The sequence below is a fragment of the Drosophila albomicans genome, chromosome 3 (assembly GCF_009650485.2).
Source record: "Drosophila albomicans strain 15112-1751.03 chromosome 3, ASM965048v2, whole genome shotgun sequence".
NCBI lineage: Eukaryota > Metazoa > Arthropoda > Insecta > Diptera > Drosophilidae > Drosophila > Drosophila albomicans.
In genome coordinates, this window is record NC_047629.2 from 28,299,603 (window position 1) to 28,318,839 (window position 19,237).

At 38.1% G+C, this 19,237-nt stretch overlaps 1 protein-coding gene and 1 long non-coding RNA gene across 10 annotated transcripts in view; one reads left to right on the forward strand and one right to left on the reverse strand.

Annotated features, from left to right (window-relative positions):
• Positions 1–18,017, forward strand: part of LOC117567911 (uncharacterized) — a 75,916-nt gene extending 57,899 nt beyond the window's left edge. For 4 of the 7 annotated variants that reach the window (XM_034248189.2, XM_052005332.1, XM_052005331.1 and 1 more), the window contains 5 exons: positions 2,168–2,355; positions 6,656–7,318; positions 9,154–10,085; positions 12,753–13,117; positions 14,348–18,017. In XM_034248189.2, the coding sequence (XP_034104080.1) occupies positions 2,168–2,355; positions 6,656–7,318; positions 9,154–10,085; positions 12,753–13,117; positions 14,348–14,649 (2,450 nt within the window). In that variant the 3' untranslated portion in view covers positions 14,650–18,017. Of the gene's footprint in view, positions 1–2,167; positions 2,356–6,655; positions 7,319–9,153; positions 10,086–12,752; positions 13,118–14,177; positions 14,288–14,347 lie in introns of those variants that run through there. The other 3 variants (XM_052005334.1, XM_052005335.1, XM_052005330.1) reach the window with 2 other exon arrangements.
• LOC127565677 (uncharacterized) lies at positions 305–1,507 on the reverse strand. Of its 3 annotated transcripts, none has more exons than XR_007955006.1 (2): positions 1,279–1,507; positions 305–1,004 (listed from the first exon to the last, which is right to left on the reverse strand). It is a non-coding gene; the product is annotated as an uncharacterized LOC127565677 (long non-coding RNA). The 3 variants fall into 3 exon arrangements; XR_007955005.1 differs by having other exon boundaries at positions 1,232–1,507; XR_007955004.1 differs by having other exon boundaries at positions 1,189–1,507.
• Positions 18,018–19,237: the final 1,220 nt, after the last annotated feature.

The following is a 19,237-nucleotide window of genomic DNA, read 5'->3' on the forward strand; positions in this document are numbered from 1 at the left end:
GCATACATCTCTAATGTGCCTATTATCCTTAGCAGCCCTTTTTATGGGCAACTCTTAAGTTGATGGTGCAAATATGGCAAAATTTGAGTCTTAAAGGCTGGAAACATTGCTTAAAGCCGTCTTAAGTGGCTCTCAGCCGTTTCGCATTCGCTTTAATGGGCGTAACCAGCGCAATGTGACAATAAAAAGCTCATAAAAATGTATTAGATGCGTGTGTGTGTGTGGCACGAGGCAAAGCACACACAGCACACATGTGGGTGTAATAGAGTCATAGCCATAGCATCCAAAATAAAAGAGTCTGAAGTCTACGACGACGCAACACAATTCTCATATTTTATTTTCTGCTTTCTACCCTCGCCGTCCAGCTGGGCAACTTTTGCCTATGTGGCAGCTGCAACTTTTGCCAACAACTGCTGCCACTCGATGCGGCACATCAAAACTCTTTGGCGCTACATCAACTTGAAGTTGAAAAGCTGTCGCAGCAGTTAGAAGCAACGTTCTTGGCCCAGGTGTTATCATCGATACCGTTGACGTTTGCCTCCTTCATGGAGAGAGGGGAAAGAGAGGAAAGGCGGCACTCAAGCCACCCACGACCAGCTTGCAACTCAGCTACTCGATGTGTTCTCTTGATGCCGCATTGCAACAAATCGTGCGACTTTTAGCAATTGAAGAGCGACTTTGCTTGCCTTTTGCTTTAGAGGTTTTTTTGTGCTCTCTGCTTTGCGCTTTCGGGCTTGTTTCGATTTTTTTCCCTTTGCCGTTTTTAATTTGTCACTTGAAGCAAAAGTTGCCAAAGTTGTCCCTTGACTGACGGCGCTCAACTGCTCCGCATGTTGTTTGCTCGGTCCTCGTGGCTTTTCGTTTATTTCATTCCACTTCCATTTGCTTTTGCTCTTTGGACAACTTTAATTAATGCCAAGTGTTGCAATTGCAACATCTCAACATACGGCTTTAACAAGCTCCATATTTCACGTGTTTCATCTGCTGAATTAATGGGAATTACGCTAGGAAAAAGCATAAAAAATATCACCGCAAAATAAGGTTTTACATTTTAAGTTCATTGATATAAATGCAAATTAATTTATAAATATAAATTAAATGCAAATATATTTATTTAAATTCACTGAAACAATGAGTATAGATTTTATAATATAAAATAACTTTTAGAATTTGGAAGAATAATCATACCTAATTCAAATTAAACTATATTAACATATTTTTTTATGCTTACTACCCATACAGTGAAAGTGTATTATAGATTTGCCTTTGGTACTATACTTTTGGTAATTTTGTAGAACATGGTTTTATTGAAAACGGGTTGCATAAAGTCCAGTCCACTCGAATCTAAATTCTTAATATTTTATAATGATATTTTTTATTTTAGACAGCTCTCAACTCTTTTCACAAACATATTTAAATTTATTGTCCCGAAATTTACACAATTCTAATATCATTGAAGTGAGAAATATCATTGTATTTTTAGCACACAAAACACAGACGGAAAAGGTTGCTTTATAAGTTTTCTTTTAGTGATATAATAAAATAATGTCCCTTAAAGTGATAAATTGGAGCACTATTGCTAGGTTGCTTCAAATATCAATGTTTAGTTTTGTATTACCTAATTAAAAACATATATCAATAATATATACTAATATAATAAATATATTTATCGATTTACATTTATTTCCACGATGAATCGTCTTCGTAAAATATTAACTAAGCACAGCTTACCTTGCTCCCAATTGTTAACCTATTTTAAAACCAGGATATAAATAACGACAATATACATGTAGGTTGTATGTAGTTTTCTTATGCTTCAACTTGTTGACAACCATTTGCTGCCTATAGTTAATCAGTTTGCAAAAATCTTACGAATCTCCCACCCACGCATGTGAGTGTGAATATGAATGTAGGGAAATGGGAAAAACTACTCGAATCGCAGAGAGCTGAGAGGAGACGAGTGTAAATTAACCTAAATCACATGTAAGCCGCTTGTCATACAACGTTCTTAGAGTATATTAAAAAACGGCCGTGAGTTGACAGCCTACATACACACACACAGATACATCACATACACACACCCACATAATCTGTATTTATCTCGCTCGCACTCGCTGTCATACATACATATGTCACTAATGCTGTCTCGCTCGATCTTCTTTTGCAGATGATGTGCTGTTCTCACGTCGCGGCCGCATGGGACGCATTGTGAGTCCGCGTCACACGCTTCCGCCGAACACAACATGCACGTACCACTTTCACGGATATCCTGGTGACCTGATTTGGTTATCGTTCACCAGCTACAATCTGCAGATACTGCAGCAGGCGATACACGACAACAATACGTTGGGACGGGTGAGTGAAAGCGTTTGAGGCGATGGGGAGGTTCAACTGTAACAGTTTGCATAAATGCATAAAATGTATATTGTGGGTGGGGTGGGGAGAGCAGAAGGGAAAGAGGGCTATATGGAGCAGGCAGCAGTCAGCAGGCAGGCAAGCAGCTGAAGTATCCGAGTTGTTTGCATTGTGAGCTTAAACGCGTCGCGTTCTATGCCAACGGTGGATTCACTTGTCTATTGTCTTGATTTCTATATCGCACTATATGCCACTCCATTCTATATACTGGCTATTAGTGCCAGTCGAGCGACACTTTGTCTTCTCACCCAATTAAAATGCAGCCTGCCCCGTTTGTTGTGTGTATGCGTATGTGTGTGTAACGACAGCAACAAAAGCAAACACACACGCACACACAAATAAAGTCGCATACAATTTATAATTAAGTGAAAGACTTCAAGAGCCAAGGTATGGGGCATGCCACATAGAAAGCTGACGCAAGCGGTGAGTGGAGAATGTGGCCGAAAGGATTTTCAACACTCTCTCTTTAACTGTGAAGTCTGCCCAGCGGGCAAAAGAAACTGCGTCAAAATGCGACACTGTCAGCAACTGCAACGGCAACGACAACAGCAACAAAAACAATAACAATAACAGCAACTGTGTTTAGTTGTAGTGCTGTGCAACGCGACAAAACGACTGCGAAAACAAAGGCAACACCTCTCGTGTCGTGCGTGCATTTTTAATGTGCCTTGTTTGTTGTCTAACGGCCTGTAACTGTGTCAAGGTGGATATAACTGTAAGTGAAAACTACAACATCCATGCACATGTAAATACATATCTTTAACGACCCGAGCTCTCTGAGCTCACCTCAGCGACAGAGTCAAAGGTTTAGCGATGAGTGAATTAAATGATTATCTAGGGCAATTAACGGGATATATGCTGTAGGTAACAGCACACTAACTATAACACTAACAGTCGTTTAATATTACAGAGCTATCTTAGTAATATCTATGGATATCTGAATGCGAAAAGAAAGAACGCTTTTAATAATAATATTTTAATACAACATGCTCAACTACCTATACAATCTTATTGATTATTTATTATTATTTGCAATAATAGATATATGATTACAAAGTTTAGGTTTAAGTTTAATATTAGAGACTTTATTGAGAATGAAAAGATCTGTATTATTGAGTATAATTTGTTACTTTAATTAACAAAATTATTATTATCCAAAAATGTACTAATTCGTACAACATACAAAAAGTATTCGTTTTGTTAAAATTTATCGAATATCGCAACAGTGCTTGTAATAAAATATACTATAATAATTACATAAATGATGTTAAAGTATGTCAGTGTTGTTAAACACTAAGCTCATGTAAAAAAAAGTGTTACTAAATGCCAATTTTATGTGAATAAGTGTTGGAAAATGTTTACCCCAATCTACTACTACAAATTTAATGTTGTTAAGCACCAAATATCTGTGTGAAAATGTTGGTAATCGTCAATTTCGTGCGATTAAGTGTTGGAAAATGCTTGTCACAATTGCGGAAGTGTTGCTAAACGGTTGGGACACATAGGATACTGTTAACAGCTTACCACAGCTATTTAAACTTTGCGAGCTTAAGGATCAAATGTCTGCTTTCCTTTTGTTGTCACCTCAATTACTTATCGCATGTGAACACATCCACTCGCACGTTATAGAAACAGACTTGACATATAAATTGCTCCAACTTTTTCAAGGTCTTTTTCTGTCTAGACACTCTCTGAAAGAGGAGACATCTAATTCATTTCGCCAAGTGACTTTACAAACTGTTAAGACATAAATACGAAAGAAGTGCCAATTAATTTTATAAATCCCAATGAGGAGCTTGAGCAATGGAATAGAGTTCAAGAACTCGCTCTCATTCTCCACCTACCTGCAACGCGTCAGTCCAGTTTCAGTTGCTCTTCAATCCTTAAACAATTGCTCGTGTCCTTCCTGTTGACTGCAGTTGTCCGTGTCAATTGCAGTTGCCTCACTCACCTACACTTTAAAATTGCCAAGGAAAAAGGTAAAAATGAAAAGCTGCCAGGAGCAACAACAACTTTTTGCAGAGTAACACCAGAACTCCCACCTTCCCATGCCCCTGCCCCATCCCTACTTACACCCACGCCGGTGGCACAATAAAAAGTGACAGAACAGAAATATGTGTAAAATAAAACAGGGGCAGGAACAGAGGCAAAAGTAGCAGCAAAAACAGTTCATGAATTTTGCAACAGCAACAAAAGCGACAAAAACAAACAGCAGGTATAACAGCAGCAGCAACAACGACAATCAACACTTGGAGTAACAGCAGTTAGCTCGTGGGAGAGGAGTGTGCGGAGGGAAGAGGGCAGGCAGATCAAGGGGGAGGACAGTTGCTACGTGGGTGCTCTGGCATTTTGGGTACGAAGAAAGAAGCAAAATAAAAATAAGTTGAGAGGGAATTTGCGCAAAACAAAAAGCGAGCAAACTTTTTAAATTAAGAAGCAAAGTTAAAATTTCAAATAAAAACATTGAACAAGAGCGCAACCAGGAGAGCGCAAGCTACATCATTGGGAAATTGCAGAACAATGTTGAGAAAAACCATTAGAATTAATGCCGCGACATTTATGAGAGCCGCACACAAGTGGTGACATTTCCCCAAGTCCCCTCCAGGAATCCCAGTTGATGTGATGGACTACGTGAAAATTAGGGGGAGATATACGAATGTATGTACTATATATATGTGTGTGTGCATAGTAAAAGCAACAAATTTGCGAAACTCACGCCCCTGACTGCAAAGTAGGCGAACGCGACGCGACTTTGGCTTACAACAAAACCAATTGAAAGTCACTTAGCAGCTTTACAAGTTAACTTCAGTACTTCAAAGACAGAGGGAAAGCGGGGAAAACCACATTTTGTCACTTCTGCCAGACGCGACAAAAAAGTAATACAAGATATGCTGAAAAAAATCTAGAAAATAAAATTGAAGCTAAAGACAAAATTAGTTCTGAACTTTATTTGGTTCATTAAATTACGATCTGATAATAACCTTATATAATATCCGATTATAATATCAATATTTACTATTATACAATAGTTGAAGATTTCTTCCGATTCTCGATTTAGCCATAAAATTTATCAAGTCTAAAAAGTTAAAAATTAGAAACCAATATCCTAACAATATTAAATAACAACATTAAAATTAGTTTAAAAAGTAAAAACACAAAACAAATAATTAGTATTCATTAAAAAAAATTCATTAATCATACCTTTAAAAAAATACGCAAAAAATAAATTTTGGAGAATCACAATTTTTATAAATACAAATATGAAATTTAATATAAAGTATAAAGAAATCTATAATAAAATACGAAAAGTTGAAGCTTAATGAGATTATTACTGTAAAGAATGCGTGCGAATAAAAACATAAGTGACAGAATTAGAGCGTAAATCTGAAAGCTAATTTACTCGAGAAGAAATGGGGAATAAAACATAGACGGAGAGAGATAGTAAGAGAGGAAAAATAATAAGGAGAAAAAGTGCAATAGAATACTCCTAGATAATCAGAATTATAAGCCAATGTGCTCGAGGCGTGTTTTCTTCAGTTCTGCGACACGCCTTGGTCCTTTCCAGCCCTGCTCCCTTGGTAGCTCACAGAAGCCGCAGCTGTTTGTTACTGTCTTTCCATTATTAACACAGTCAACAGTAATCACTGCCTAGACACGAAAAGGAAAACATTCCAAACAGGCTTCTAGTAAAAATATTTAATGCCTGCAAACAACAGTATGCTGAAGATGTTGACGATGCAGTGGAAGGGGGAACAAAGAGAGGAGAGAAGAGGACAACAACATGAAAACATGACAACAGCAGTGACAAAACGTGAAAAGACAAATAACTCACACTTGCAACTGACTCTCATTGCTGTTGAATATGTGACATATGACAAAAATGGTGGGGAAAGAGGGGGCAAGAGGGAAAAGTGGGTGCGGGAATTACTAACACTAAGGGAATGCGAACAAGCGCAAACAAACATTAGAGTGAAAGAGAGAGAGAAAGCATGGAAAATGCGTTAAAACAAAGGACAACGATATGCTCGGAGAAAGAGACAGCGATGTTGTTTGGGGATGCTAGCTGCAGCTTGAGGGAAATGGGCTGGGGAATTGCGCGTTTGTTACTTTTGTTTATCCGCGCGAAACACAATAATAATGTCAACAAGAGAATTAAACAATAACATGCGCTTACTTTTTCCCTAATGCTTTTTTTGCCTTTCTTCCTCTTTCTTACTTTTTTTGCATCCCCTTTTTGTAGAGCGATCTGCCGCCTTGGATAACCCGACTGCGCATGTGGGACAGTTATGGCACCTACCTGCCCATAAAGTCGACTAGTGTGACCACCGGACAACCGCCACCACCGCCCCCCGTTGCCTCCTCGGCTGATGGCGGCAAACCGACGCTGCTGAATCAAAGCAACTACGGTAGCTATTATTACAGTGCCAGTAATCCGAAATTGAATCGCAATCTACGCGTCAACATCGACAATGCCTGGAATCCCGTTGACACCTACATCTATGGTCCCACCCAGTCGAGTGTGTTCAATCAGGAGAACAAGTACAGTGGCTATCAAGGTAGCGGAGTCGGAGGTGGAGCTGGAGCTCCAGGCTCGGCCGCTGGCAAACAATTGGGCGGCATCAAGGATAGTCTCAACTACATATCGAGTGGCAAGTCGGGGCGAGATGGCCAAGGTGCTTCGGCAGCTGCAGTTGTCAGTTCGGACAGACAGAGTGCCGTCTCCTTGATGAGCACCAAGGGCAAGCGTCGCCTAATGCTTGAGATCTACGACTACGAGACGCCCAAGTTGTGCGATCACACGGCAATTGGCAGCGGAGTCAGCGGCAGCAGCGCCCTCATGGGTGGCAACAAGCAACGGCCCTGCAGTCCACTAGAGAGCTACGTGAGCACGGGCAGAGATCTGGTAAGTTGATAATCGTCATTAAAAAATACATATATGGTAATTAAAATAACAAATATGTAGCAGTATCAATAAATGCAAAGTTATATTTTCAAATTATAATAATATCAAATTTAATTATACCTCATTATTTATAAATTTACTGCTTTATCATGTTTTTTTATTCACCTATTCGCTTAAATATAAAAAAGGTATAATTAAACAAAAAACTGAAAATCAAGTTTGTAATTCGCTATTGTAATTGAAAAACAAAAAATGTAAATGAAATTCAATTATTTTTTGAGGAATATAAAGAGATAACTAATGTGAATAAATTAAACCAAACTTACACTCATTTATGTGATTTTATAAAAGAAAATATAAAATGTATAATTTACGAAATTGTTTTAAATTTTTTAGTCTATTCGTAACTGTAGAGAATGAGTACTCTATAATATTTTTTTTTACTATATATTTATTTTTTTGCTTTCTTTTATATATTTTTATTAGGAATTTAGTATCTCAATTTATGCAGTTTATTTACGACAGTTCTTAGAATAAACTTGCCATTCATTTAAAGTGCGCTTCATCACTCAACATCAGCAATTATAGTGCACTCAAGGACTCATAAAATATCATTTAGTAGGACATGTGTGATTAATTGGCACATTTGTCAGCCACTAAATAACTTTGTTGCTTCCACAGCATGACGAAATCTCTCTGGCTTAAGTGGCTGCTAAGTAGTACACAAATATTAGGTACAGCTACCCAAAGAAGATGAAATTAATTTCGCAGCTTGAAAGTATGCAACATTTTTAATGAACTCTGTGAAACGCTACGTAAATTGTTGTCTACTTTCAGGCTGTGCCTTGAACACTTCAATGTTTGTTTTAACACAGCAGAAAAAGTACAATTTGTTGAAGTTCTGGGCGTTTTTTTTATTTTGTTTGTTACCTTCTGAGCATTCAACTGCACCTGTTTCGCTTGTAGTACCCAATTTGCGTTTCGCTTCTTTTCTGGGAACCCTGGCGCTGTGTCGTCGGTGGCAAGCACCCAATTGCCTGGCAACAACGCAAGCCAACAAATTTGGCACAGTGCACATTTGTATTTGCTTTAAACTTGACAAAATTAATCAAATTAAACACTCGAGTGCATCGCCAGACGTGCACAAATAACGACAAGCGACAAACGAAGCCAACGAAGCTGCCGAGTTGTCGAGTTGCCCACGGCGACTTCTTTGCCTGATGGCAAAATTCAAATTCGCCAAAGCACACATACACATACACAGAGACTTTTATACTCAAATACACACAAAGAGCAAACGCTGTTGTGTGCGTGGCTATGTAGCTGGGGGTGCTTGAAGGATCTCCGCGCTAACTGTGGGCGCAGCAAATAGAGGGGACCGCAATAAGCTTGCTTAGCCTTTTTGAATGTCGCAAATATGAACTGCAAATATTATGATGCCAAATTGACGTTACACTGCGATAAAATTTTAAAATAGTTAATTCAAAGTGTATATATCACAAGGAAGAAAATAAATAAATAAATACAATTTTATATATCAGTGAAAATGGGTATACTTGATATGCGTATACATAATAAATTCATACGTACTGTTAATATGTTAACACCAAAATTGAATTACAAAATTTACTTGACAACTATGTTAAATTTATAAAACAGTTGCAAAAATTTAATTAACACTTTATTTAAATTTGTGCTTTTTTTTCAAACGATTATTATTATATTTAAGTTTAAATGCAATTTTAATAGAAATTTAAAAAATGCAACAGCGTTTTTTTGACAGTGTATTCTCTGCTTTAGCTCATTTTGTCATTTGCTATTTTCGATATTTGCAGAAACTGGAATTTCACACGCACACAGGCACCGCGCTCTTTCCGGCTCAATTTGCGCTCAACTACGAGTTTGTGGACACGGAACAAGGGGGCGACGCATGGCCCGGTAGGCGTGGCGAGGATCCAGTGCCGCCGCTGTGTTCGCGTGTATTTCGCAAGCGAAAAGGCAACATTCAGGTGCCAAGGAATGTGTTTCTCTACGGCCGAGGCGGGGCCAAGAACATCACATGCTTGTATCGCTTCGAGGCGGGCACTTCGGAGCGTGTCAAGCTGGTGCTGCACAATGTGTCCTTTGGCGAGGGCACCGCCTGTACCACAGACTCGGATCTACATACGGGCAGGCCACGCTGCAATCAACTGGATCCCGAGGGACGCATCACCGAGCTGCGTCTGTACGATGTGCCCTTCCGGGATGTCAAGATACAATTGGGCTGCTTCTGTGATAATTCCAGCGCCTTGTACAGCAATGCCCCGCTGACCTTTGTCTCGCACTCGCGGGTCATGGAGCTGACCTTTACCGTCAGCAAACTGAACATTTCCGAGGACTTTGCCGATGTCTTCTTCTCGGCCTCGTATGAGTACAAACGCCAGCCGGACTGTCGCAAGCAGCTGAAACTGAAGGGCGCTGGTGGCGAGGATGAGTTGAAGTATCCGCTTAAGACACAAGATGCCAGCTGCGAGGGCTTGGCCTGGTATGTCGAGGCTCAGTCCCCGGAACGTTCACTCTTTGTGCAGACCTGGGGCTCCTATTTGCCCGTCGATCCCACCTCTGAGGATGCCATGCGCTGTCACACGAAGAATCGTCTGATGGTCTACTCGGGTCGACCTCTGAAACCGATGCGTGTTGTTTGCCCAGCACAAAGTGGCCCGAGGCCAACGTCGCTGCACATATTCTCTGAGGACTGGACCAACGGCCAACCATTGTTCATGAACAAGTAAGTGCACAAAATTGTAACGATATCAATATGCGGAAAACTAAGATATATATTGATGCGTTAGCATATCAAGAGATAGATTTTAAGATGTATAACATAATATTCACTTTATATTTTAAACAGTTTTTACCTTATAAAGTGATTAGCGATTCAATTGGGTGTTTTATGGTTATTTTTAAGTTTGTTTTTAAGTAAAGATAATGTGCTTTTAAAGGCATCGCATGTTCCTTGAAAAAGATTTATAGACCAAAGCTTTTGAACTATCGTCTTAAATAATTAAATTAAAACTGTGAAATTTGTGTTGAAGAACTTTTATATCTCTAGCAAACATACTACCGTTCATTGTTCACATTCCTTATGAAAGCTACATAACATAAATAAAATCCATTAATTAAGATTGCCTTCTACATTTAAAGCTTTAATGAGCTTTTATAGAAACGAAAGTGCTAAGTTGCAAAAATTCCTTCCTTCCACATTTTCGGCTTTATTATGCAATTCATTTGCATTTTTAATTAATTTGGCGGAAATAAATCTTGACTATAGCCTTGAGCAATAAATTGAATCTCATTGGCAGCCATAATGCGCTTTTAATGCACACCATTCGAGGGCTCATTACTGCAATTGCTTCACGTGGTATCATATGGCTCAACGCTTGGATTGTCATTTGAAATATTAATCCCATGTTTTAGTGGCATTTTTGCAGTGGATGTATATGATACATATATCGCTGCAGCGTGAAGTGAAGCGAATGAGTTGAAAAGCACTCGATTAATTATCTAAAAGGCTCGACACGCTCATTAGTTGGCTGTGTCTGGCCTGTCTGACAGCCACTGGACACTGTCAATTACCCTTTGGGGTGTCATAAAAATATGTTTCCACATGGCCACATGTATGTGTTTTATATGTTTTATTTTCTGCTCTCTCTCTCTTTCTCCATGTTGTTTCGCCGCTTTCTTGTTATTGTTGTTATTATTGTTGCCTTTTTTGGCGACAAATTTGAGCTGCACTTGCACATAAAATTTAATGGCAACACGTTCCGAGCGGCAGCACAAAACTGACCAAAAACGGAGTTCATTTTCATGGCACGCACCTTGAACATAAATTGCCGGAACATACACACACACACAAACAAACAGAAGTCCTCACATGGATCTGCTCTTTGTCCTTCTCCTCCTACGTTCATCTCCATTCCTTTTCAAATGGACAATTTTTGCATGCTTTTCAACATGGTCTTGTCTGCTGTATTTATATGATTCTGTGTGTGTGTGTGTGTGTGAGTGTATCTGACAGCCATGTTTGTTTGCCTCAATGTATATGTGTGTGTGTTTTTTCTTTCTCTCTTTGCGCTCAATTTCCTGTGTTTTGTTGCCGCTGTAGCCATTTCCTGTTATTGCATTTTTAAGCAGCCTGCTTTTTTTTTTCTTTTGATAGAGCTCATAAGAGCTTCCAAATAACTCGACAGAGATCAGAGTACAGAACGGCATGAAAACCCAACACACACACACACACATATTTAGAACTGAAGCTGTTAAAAATGTTTGAAACGCGGGCAACTGTTAAATTGCAATTAGTTTTGTGCAAGCAGCTAAAAAAAAGGAGCTAACACTCAGAGGCTTTTTGAAGCAACTCGCACATCATCGCATACATATTTTAAATAGAGCCCATGCCTCAACGGACTAAGCTCCCCTCAACTATGCATATTATATGATTTATTCAACTTTCCCTTGGAAACTGATAAACATTTGTAAATAATTCAGAGGCTACAATGGAATATTCAGAATAGAATTTAGCTATGCTACACCTGAGAATTGAATAGATTTGACGGCATTTCGAATAGTTAAAAATTCAATCAATGTTGTGGAATATTACAGAAAACAAAATCATTTAAAGTCATTGTGTAATATAAATTTAAAATATAACTCCAATAGACAAATTAAATCTTAGGCTTTGAGTGACTTGCATTCTTTTTAGTATTAGGATTAAACATAAACCATTTTTGAATCATTAATATCAAATTTTTAATTTATATGTCATGAAGCCTAGAGCTTTTTTCTAAAGTACGCTTGGGAAATAATAAAATTGAGTGTATTTAAAGGAAGATATTAAATTTGATGAGAACTTTGCCTTATGAATTTTTAAAGTGCATAAATATATACGCCATTCAGAAACTATTTTATGGCTGCCTGTCTAAAGTATAACTTGGCTTTCAGAGCGATGCTCCTTTGCCATCATTTACCCACTTGACTCGTTGAACTCGATCTTAATATTGCGCTGGCTTTATTTCGCAGTTGAAAGCATTAAGACTACTTAAATACAATAATATTAATGATGAAATCATTGCAGCAGCGTTCTCGTTCTCGAGAATGAAGGGAAACGAAGTGCATAATAAACGAGAACTTATTTTGTCTATGCAATCTTGAAAGTTGCGCGTAATTAGTTGCACTTGAGCAACTGGGTTGCCAAAGCGAGATACCCGAATTGCCTTATGCATTATCCCCGAAAAAACTTGCCTCAAAGTTATGTGGAGCATGACAACCACAGGGCATGGTATAGATCCAGGGACAAGGGCAGATACTGGGTCAGGCTGAAAATGTTTACAACTTTACTTTACTCGCAGACACACACACCCTTACTAACTTACAATCTTTGTCCTTCTCTTTGGCTTAGACCCATGAGCTTGGTGCTGGAGCCCATACTCAAGGAGCCCGGGGACATTGCCTTCACATGGCTGGAGATTCATCGCACGAAGAATGCGCTGCTGCAGCAATTGGACCTGCATGTGAATGCAAGCGTAACCACTGGCATGGGAACACCACCCAGCAGTGGTGGTGGTGGTGGTGCTGGTGGTGCGGGCAGCGGTGGTGCTGTGGTGGGCACAGGCAGTGCCGGAGTTGCCGGCGCCGGAGGCATTGCGACCAGCTCGGCAGCCAATGAGACGCTCAACGAATTTGGTTTCTATCCCAAGGAGTCGGACTGCGAGTACAAATGTCCTGAAATTGATGCATGCATTGCGGCCAGTCTGTGGTGTGATGGTAAGTTCCCAGATACAAGATACAAAACGCACGGGTTGTCACACAACTGCAAACCCAACTCTAACTTCAACTCCGACTGCCACGTAAGCAGGAATTGGCAGAAGGAGCTGCAAGTAAATGTGGACAAGACAAAATACCTGAATGCCTGCTTACTAAATTCTTTGCCAGACAGAAAGTTCCTTGGCCGACAACTTAAATATTTAAATTCGACTTGGCATCACATTAAAAATAAAAAGGCTAAGGAATACTTTAGCAGTTGCATTTTAAATTGAATATTTTATGTATTCAATTTAGAATTAATTCAAACCAATGTGAATTGGTTGAAGTGGTCTTCGATTCGGACAAGCTTTTAGCTTTGTAGATATTTTGTATTTCTTAAACAAAACCTTTAAGCACTTAAATTGATATTTGGAATTTATTTAAAATATATTTCAAATATATCTGCTAATAAATTTGAAATGCTAGAAAGCAATATCAAGCGGTTTCATGAATAATTTCGATATTCATTCTAATCTCATACGTAACTTTAGAGGCAACCCTCGTTGAGCACAAAGTTTGCATTGCGTGTACGTGATTTGGCGATGGTTGCTCCGGCTTGAGCTTCAGTTTCAGCTGCTTGCAGCTCTCTGACGCCTGTGAGCAGGCAACACAAAATTTCACTTGTGGTTGCTTCTCTGTTAATTTCATTGCAAGCTGCTTGCCACGTTTTTGTAATCAGGCAAAGTTTCCTGACAACTGCACAAAGCTGCTGTTGCAGCCGTTATTTCTGCTGCTGCTGATGCTGCTGCGGGTTGGACGCCAAGCAGCCTACAAATATCTTCCACAAAACTTTGCTTCTCTCTGTGTATCTGTGTGACCGGCAGCCCGCAACAGCTGCCGCCACTTGAGAGAGAGATGGGACACTGGACTCGCCTTTTAGCTTCAATTATTTATGGGTAGCCAGGCGCGTCTGCAACTGAGCTGCTTAACCGCAAAGGCAGCGCATTAAACAAGCTAACCATCCAAGCAACCATCCAAGCGAGCCAAACAAACCAAACTAACCAAGAAGCAATCCACACAGCAAACTGGGCAACCAACCAGGGAGCACTCAAATGACAGCCAGGCCGAGGCACTTTCAATTTGGCAACTGTCGAGGCAAAAAGAACCTGTGTAACCTGACCAGCAAAGACGGAGAGAGAGAGAGATTTCTTTTCAATCAATGGCCAACTGCTTTGCTTTCTGCCTTTGCAGGTCATCACAACTGTCCCAGCGGCTTCGATGAGTCCGAGGAGGAGTGCGGCACGGCGCGTAAACTGCTCGAGCTGCCCGGCGGCGTCTTTGCGGCATTGGGTTGCATCGCAGCCGCTTTGACCGCCTGCCTCATATTCTGCATGTTTGGACTGATGCGCAAGCGAAAAAAGTCGGTGGTACAGAAGAGCGGCGGCTTCATGAATGGTGCCAATGGCAATGGCAATATGCCAGCTGCCTGCAATATTGGCACACTGAAGAAGGACTTCAAGAAGGAGGCGCTCTACATCGATCCGGCGTCCTGACATCCACTTCAGCCGGTCGAATACATTCATGTGGATCGCGAGACTACCGTGTGATATGTTGCCGCCGGCTGTGGCTTCTACGATAAAATGGAGCAGGGCCTCAGCATTGCCTGACCCGAGCAGCAACTGGAACTGGAGGGGAAATTGCAATGGAATGGGGAAGGGGAATGGGAACGGGAAAGGGAAAGGGAACAGATGCATATGGAGCAAATGGAGATTATTGTTGGTCCAGTCCAGGATCTGGCTTGGAGATTTTAAATGCTGTCGTTGAGAGAGTGAGCGCAAGAGGATGCGAAAGGATTTCGAATGAGCCAAACAGGGAGACAGACAGAGAGAGAACTAAATAGCTTAAATGTAAGTTCGTAACTTTTCTAAGCGCTTCAACAGTAAAAATGTAAGCCATGAATCCGTGAATGTTTAGTCCTAGGCAAAACAAAAAATGCAAAAGCAGATGCAGATACATTTACAGATACAGTTATCGATACGAATAGATATTATGTGTGTATAGAATTGGGTTCATTTTTAACATTTTCATTTAACAATCATCACTGCCTAGCGAGTCCTCTATATAACTATAATCAAAATAACAAAATATTTTAGCATTTATCCGGAAAGAAATACTTTAATTTTCCATCGAACAAAATACTTTAATTTTCGCAAAGTTGTCATATCAAAATTAATATTTTCCACCTCATAAATGAACAACATTTTCAATGCATTTCTAATCTTTGAAAGTCTGATTTATATATTTATTGATATTGTTTGTCAACTCTCTAATTTCTAATTTCCATGAAAGTCGCCTTAGTTCTTCTTGTTTGGGGGCGAAAAGAGCAAAGCGAAAACTATTGTAAATTAGGTACCTTTAATATGATATAACAGTACTTAAAATGAAAGCCCTTGGCATATAAAATTTAGTATAGCACACACATAGCACACAGCAAAAGAAAATTAGTTACAATTAGCAGACAAAATCATAAATTACAATTAAATTGTATAAATATATTTAATGCAAACGTGAAAGCGAAATTGAAATGCAAACGAAGATTAAAAAGATGAATTGCAAAAGTTTCTGAGGCATAATATGTAGCTTAAGAACTTAGGGTCTAGTTATTATAAAAGAAAAAAGAATTAACTGTTAGCGGCATTTCAAATGGGGCAGGTAAAAGAATCTCGACAGTGTTGTGATGATCCAAAGGCATGCACATACTGAACTATGTTTAACTATAGTGTGAACTAAGTAACTAAGGCATTCAGTGAGTTAATCAACAACTAAGGCAGTTATCATATGATATGAACAAATACTCGTACATCGTATATAGAGTATATATGTAGGCATGGCAGCACCGTGAGGTTTTTTGATACAGCACACAAAAGAAAGAAAAACAAATAAATTGTTATTAATTCAATTAATAATAAGTAACAAATTCAACCGCGACAATGTTCACAATCACCGATTATCAAAGAAAACTGCCATTAAATGTCTTCAAATGTGTTGAAATTGTTTTTGTAATGAGTTTATACATTTTCCATATTTTAATTCAATTAATTCAATTCAACTTTAAAGACTCAATACTTTTAAGAATTCAATTTCCAATTGTCACGTTAAGATCTGCTCAGTTATTCATTTGTAATTTGCAAAAACAAAAACAATTTGATAAGAAATCAAATTCCTAATGATATTATTAAAGAATAGCATTTAAAATTAAAAAACAATTTGTAAAAAACACAATAACAACCTAATATAAATGATTATAGAGTAATTTATGCCAATTTGTATGCCGTACTTAGAACCTAAGTCATACGATTAGCCCGATAAATGCATCAATATTTAGTATATATAAACAATCAACTTTTCGACACAGATGAGATCCATTTAAACATATAAGACAAATGTACTTTATTTTAAATGCACTAAAAATAAATAAAGAAATTATTAATAAGTATAAATGGAATTTGAAACTAAATATATCGCCAATAGCAGACCCCATAGAAAAGATCCATTCAACTTTTAATTCAAGAATAATGTAAAAAGGCGAAATTGAAATGAAAATCAAATATGTATTTATTATAGTTTCAATTCACATAGCATTTATTTTCCACTAAAATGCGCACTTTGTACAATTTTATGAAAGTAAATATTTTTTTGTCGCAAATAATTGTGAGAAATAAAATTACTTATAATAGCAATCATTGCATATAACAAACCAAACACCAAAAACACAAACTAGTAAAAGATTCTATAATGAAAACTGTCTTCGGTTATTCGAAATAACCTTGTAGGATTGCCAAAGATCTTACTGTAATCGAATTTCTATAAAATTCGATAGTTAACTACAAGGGTATAAGAAAATCGATAAGCAAATCAATTAAATACGCAATTGGTGCATAGGCCAAATTTAAAGAGATTTATCAACATATATAGGAAATGTGACAGATCAGATTCAATAAGTAGCCTAAATAACAGTTACTGCATTTCTCTCACGGTCACAGTCACAGTCACAGTTACAGTCGCAGTCACAGTCACGATCAAAAGTCACAAATTATTTACAGTTCGGTTCAGTTCCTTCGCTCAGAAAACAGAAAAAAAAACGGAAAACACGACCACAAACTATGAAAAATTATTGTGCCAACTCAGTTTAAAGTAGTTTCCATTTCCCAAAAGAAAATAAAAGCAAACAAAATGATAAATAAAACGTACATGAAATTGAATTATGTCAACGCATAAAACATTGCATGTAATTTATTTGTAGACCCCCTCTCAAAAACACACTCGATAAAAAGAAAATATATGTATACCTATAAAAAAAAGATGTGAAGAAAAACAGAAAGAAGGAAGGGAATGTGCGGCAAGTGACGCTGATAAATAATAAATAAATACAGCAGCTGTGTAAATAGTCAAACTGCGTACTGTTAGCGCATATTAAAGAATGAAAAACCCACAAAAACATGAACACAAAAAACGAAATAAGAAACACTAAAAAGAAACTGTCAAATTGAAAATTTGTTTTCTCCATTTTGGATTCTGCTCATGAATCGTGAGTTAAGCTTTTCAGTTGTGTATGGCGTAAGTTTCACTTGTATTATAAACAAAATGGAAATATTTATAAATATATACATACATATATTATATATATATATATATTAATATAAATATAGAGTATTATATATGAAAACTTGAAATAATGACGCACTGAATCAAATAGTTGAAACGAGTATTTAAAACAAGACAATTGAAAAACAAAAACAAAAAAAATGAAATACGAAGAACATAAAACAAGAACAAAAAGAAACTTAAACAACAATTTTAAAAATAACAAAAAACTGTATTCTTTCATTGCATTTTCGGGATTGAAGCTACCAATTGCTATTAGCCAAGCGCTTGAGTTTAGGTGCTGATTGCCCCCATCCTGTCGACGGTGTTAAAGTTAAGGCAACTGCCAACTGCCCCCGAGGCGTGGACCCTTTTGCCAGGCTAACTTTATTCGGCCTGCTGCGAATTCTGGCCCTGGCAACTGACCAGCTTAACCCGCATAACACATAAACCACCGACCAGCGATGTGTCTTCCTCTTGCTTCTCTGTTGATGCTGCTGTTGTTGTTGTTGTTGTTGTTAGTGCTGTGGTTGTCGCTGCGTTGTCCGGGGCTATGTGCTCGACGATGGTGCTGTTTATTGCCGCCATCTGACTACACTTTACACTGCTGCGGGACTGTGTGTTGTGTGTGTTGTTGGCCAGCCCTTTGCCAAATGGCGTTGATAAGCCTAACAGTGTGACCAGGCGCAAGCGAGCAGCGAGAAGGCGAGAGCGCGAGAGTTGCCCGAGCCCTCAATTTATGCCCATATTAAGTAAGTACCTGCATCAGCAATAATCCCATTTTGAGCTGCACAGCGGATGAAAGTATTATGAATTCGCCCTGTTCAACCCAAAAACATAGACTAAGGCTGCAAACGAAATGCTTGTTATGAAATGCTAAGGTGAACAATTGCCTTAAATAGAAAAGTAGATTAAGCATTTCTGGAAATTCTAATTAGAAATGTTGTTAAAATTACTCCTTACTTCTTATGACCAGAGATGAATTCATAGAATGGAATTTCACATTTAATTTATTTATTTTTATGCCAAATTATATTGTTCAAAATAAGCAAACCTAATACTAATTAACGAGTGCTACCCAAGGCTTTCGATTCGAGGGGATCTTAATGATTTCGCTTAAAAAGAAAAAATGATGGAGTAATGTTGAAAATTATAATTATAAAAGATTACTTTACGGTATTTTCATATATTTTCATATTACTACGTGAAAAAGTGCTCAGTTTAATAATAATAGTGGTGAATAAATCATATTTTATTTGCATATTTATTATATTTATTAGAGCCCACAAACGTAATACTAATTAACGTATGTAAATTGAAATTGTTTATTACACATTGTTACACACAAACATAATAACTACTACTACTAATCTACAAGCCATAACAAAGAGCTCGACTTATATTCCTGACGTTCTTAATAGAATAATAATAAAAAATTGAGTAAGCAGTGACAGATATTATAATAAGAAAAGATTACTCAAGGTTAGTTTCATTTGT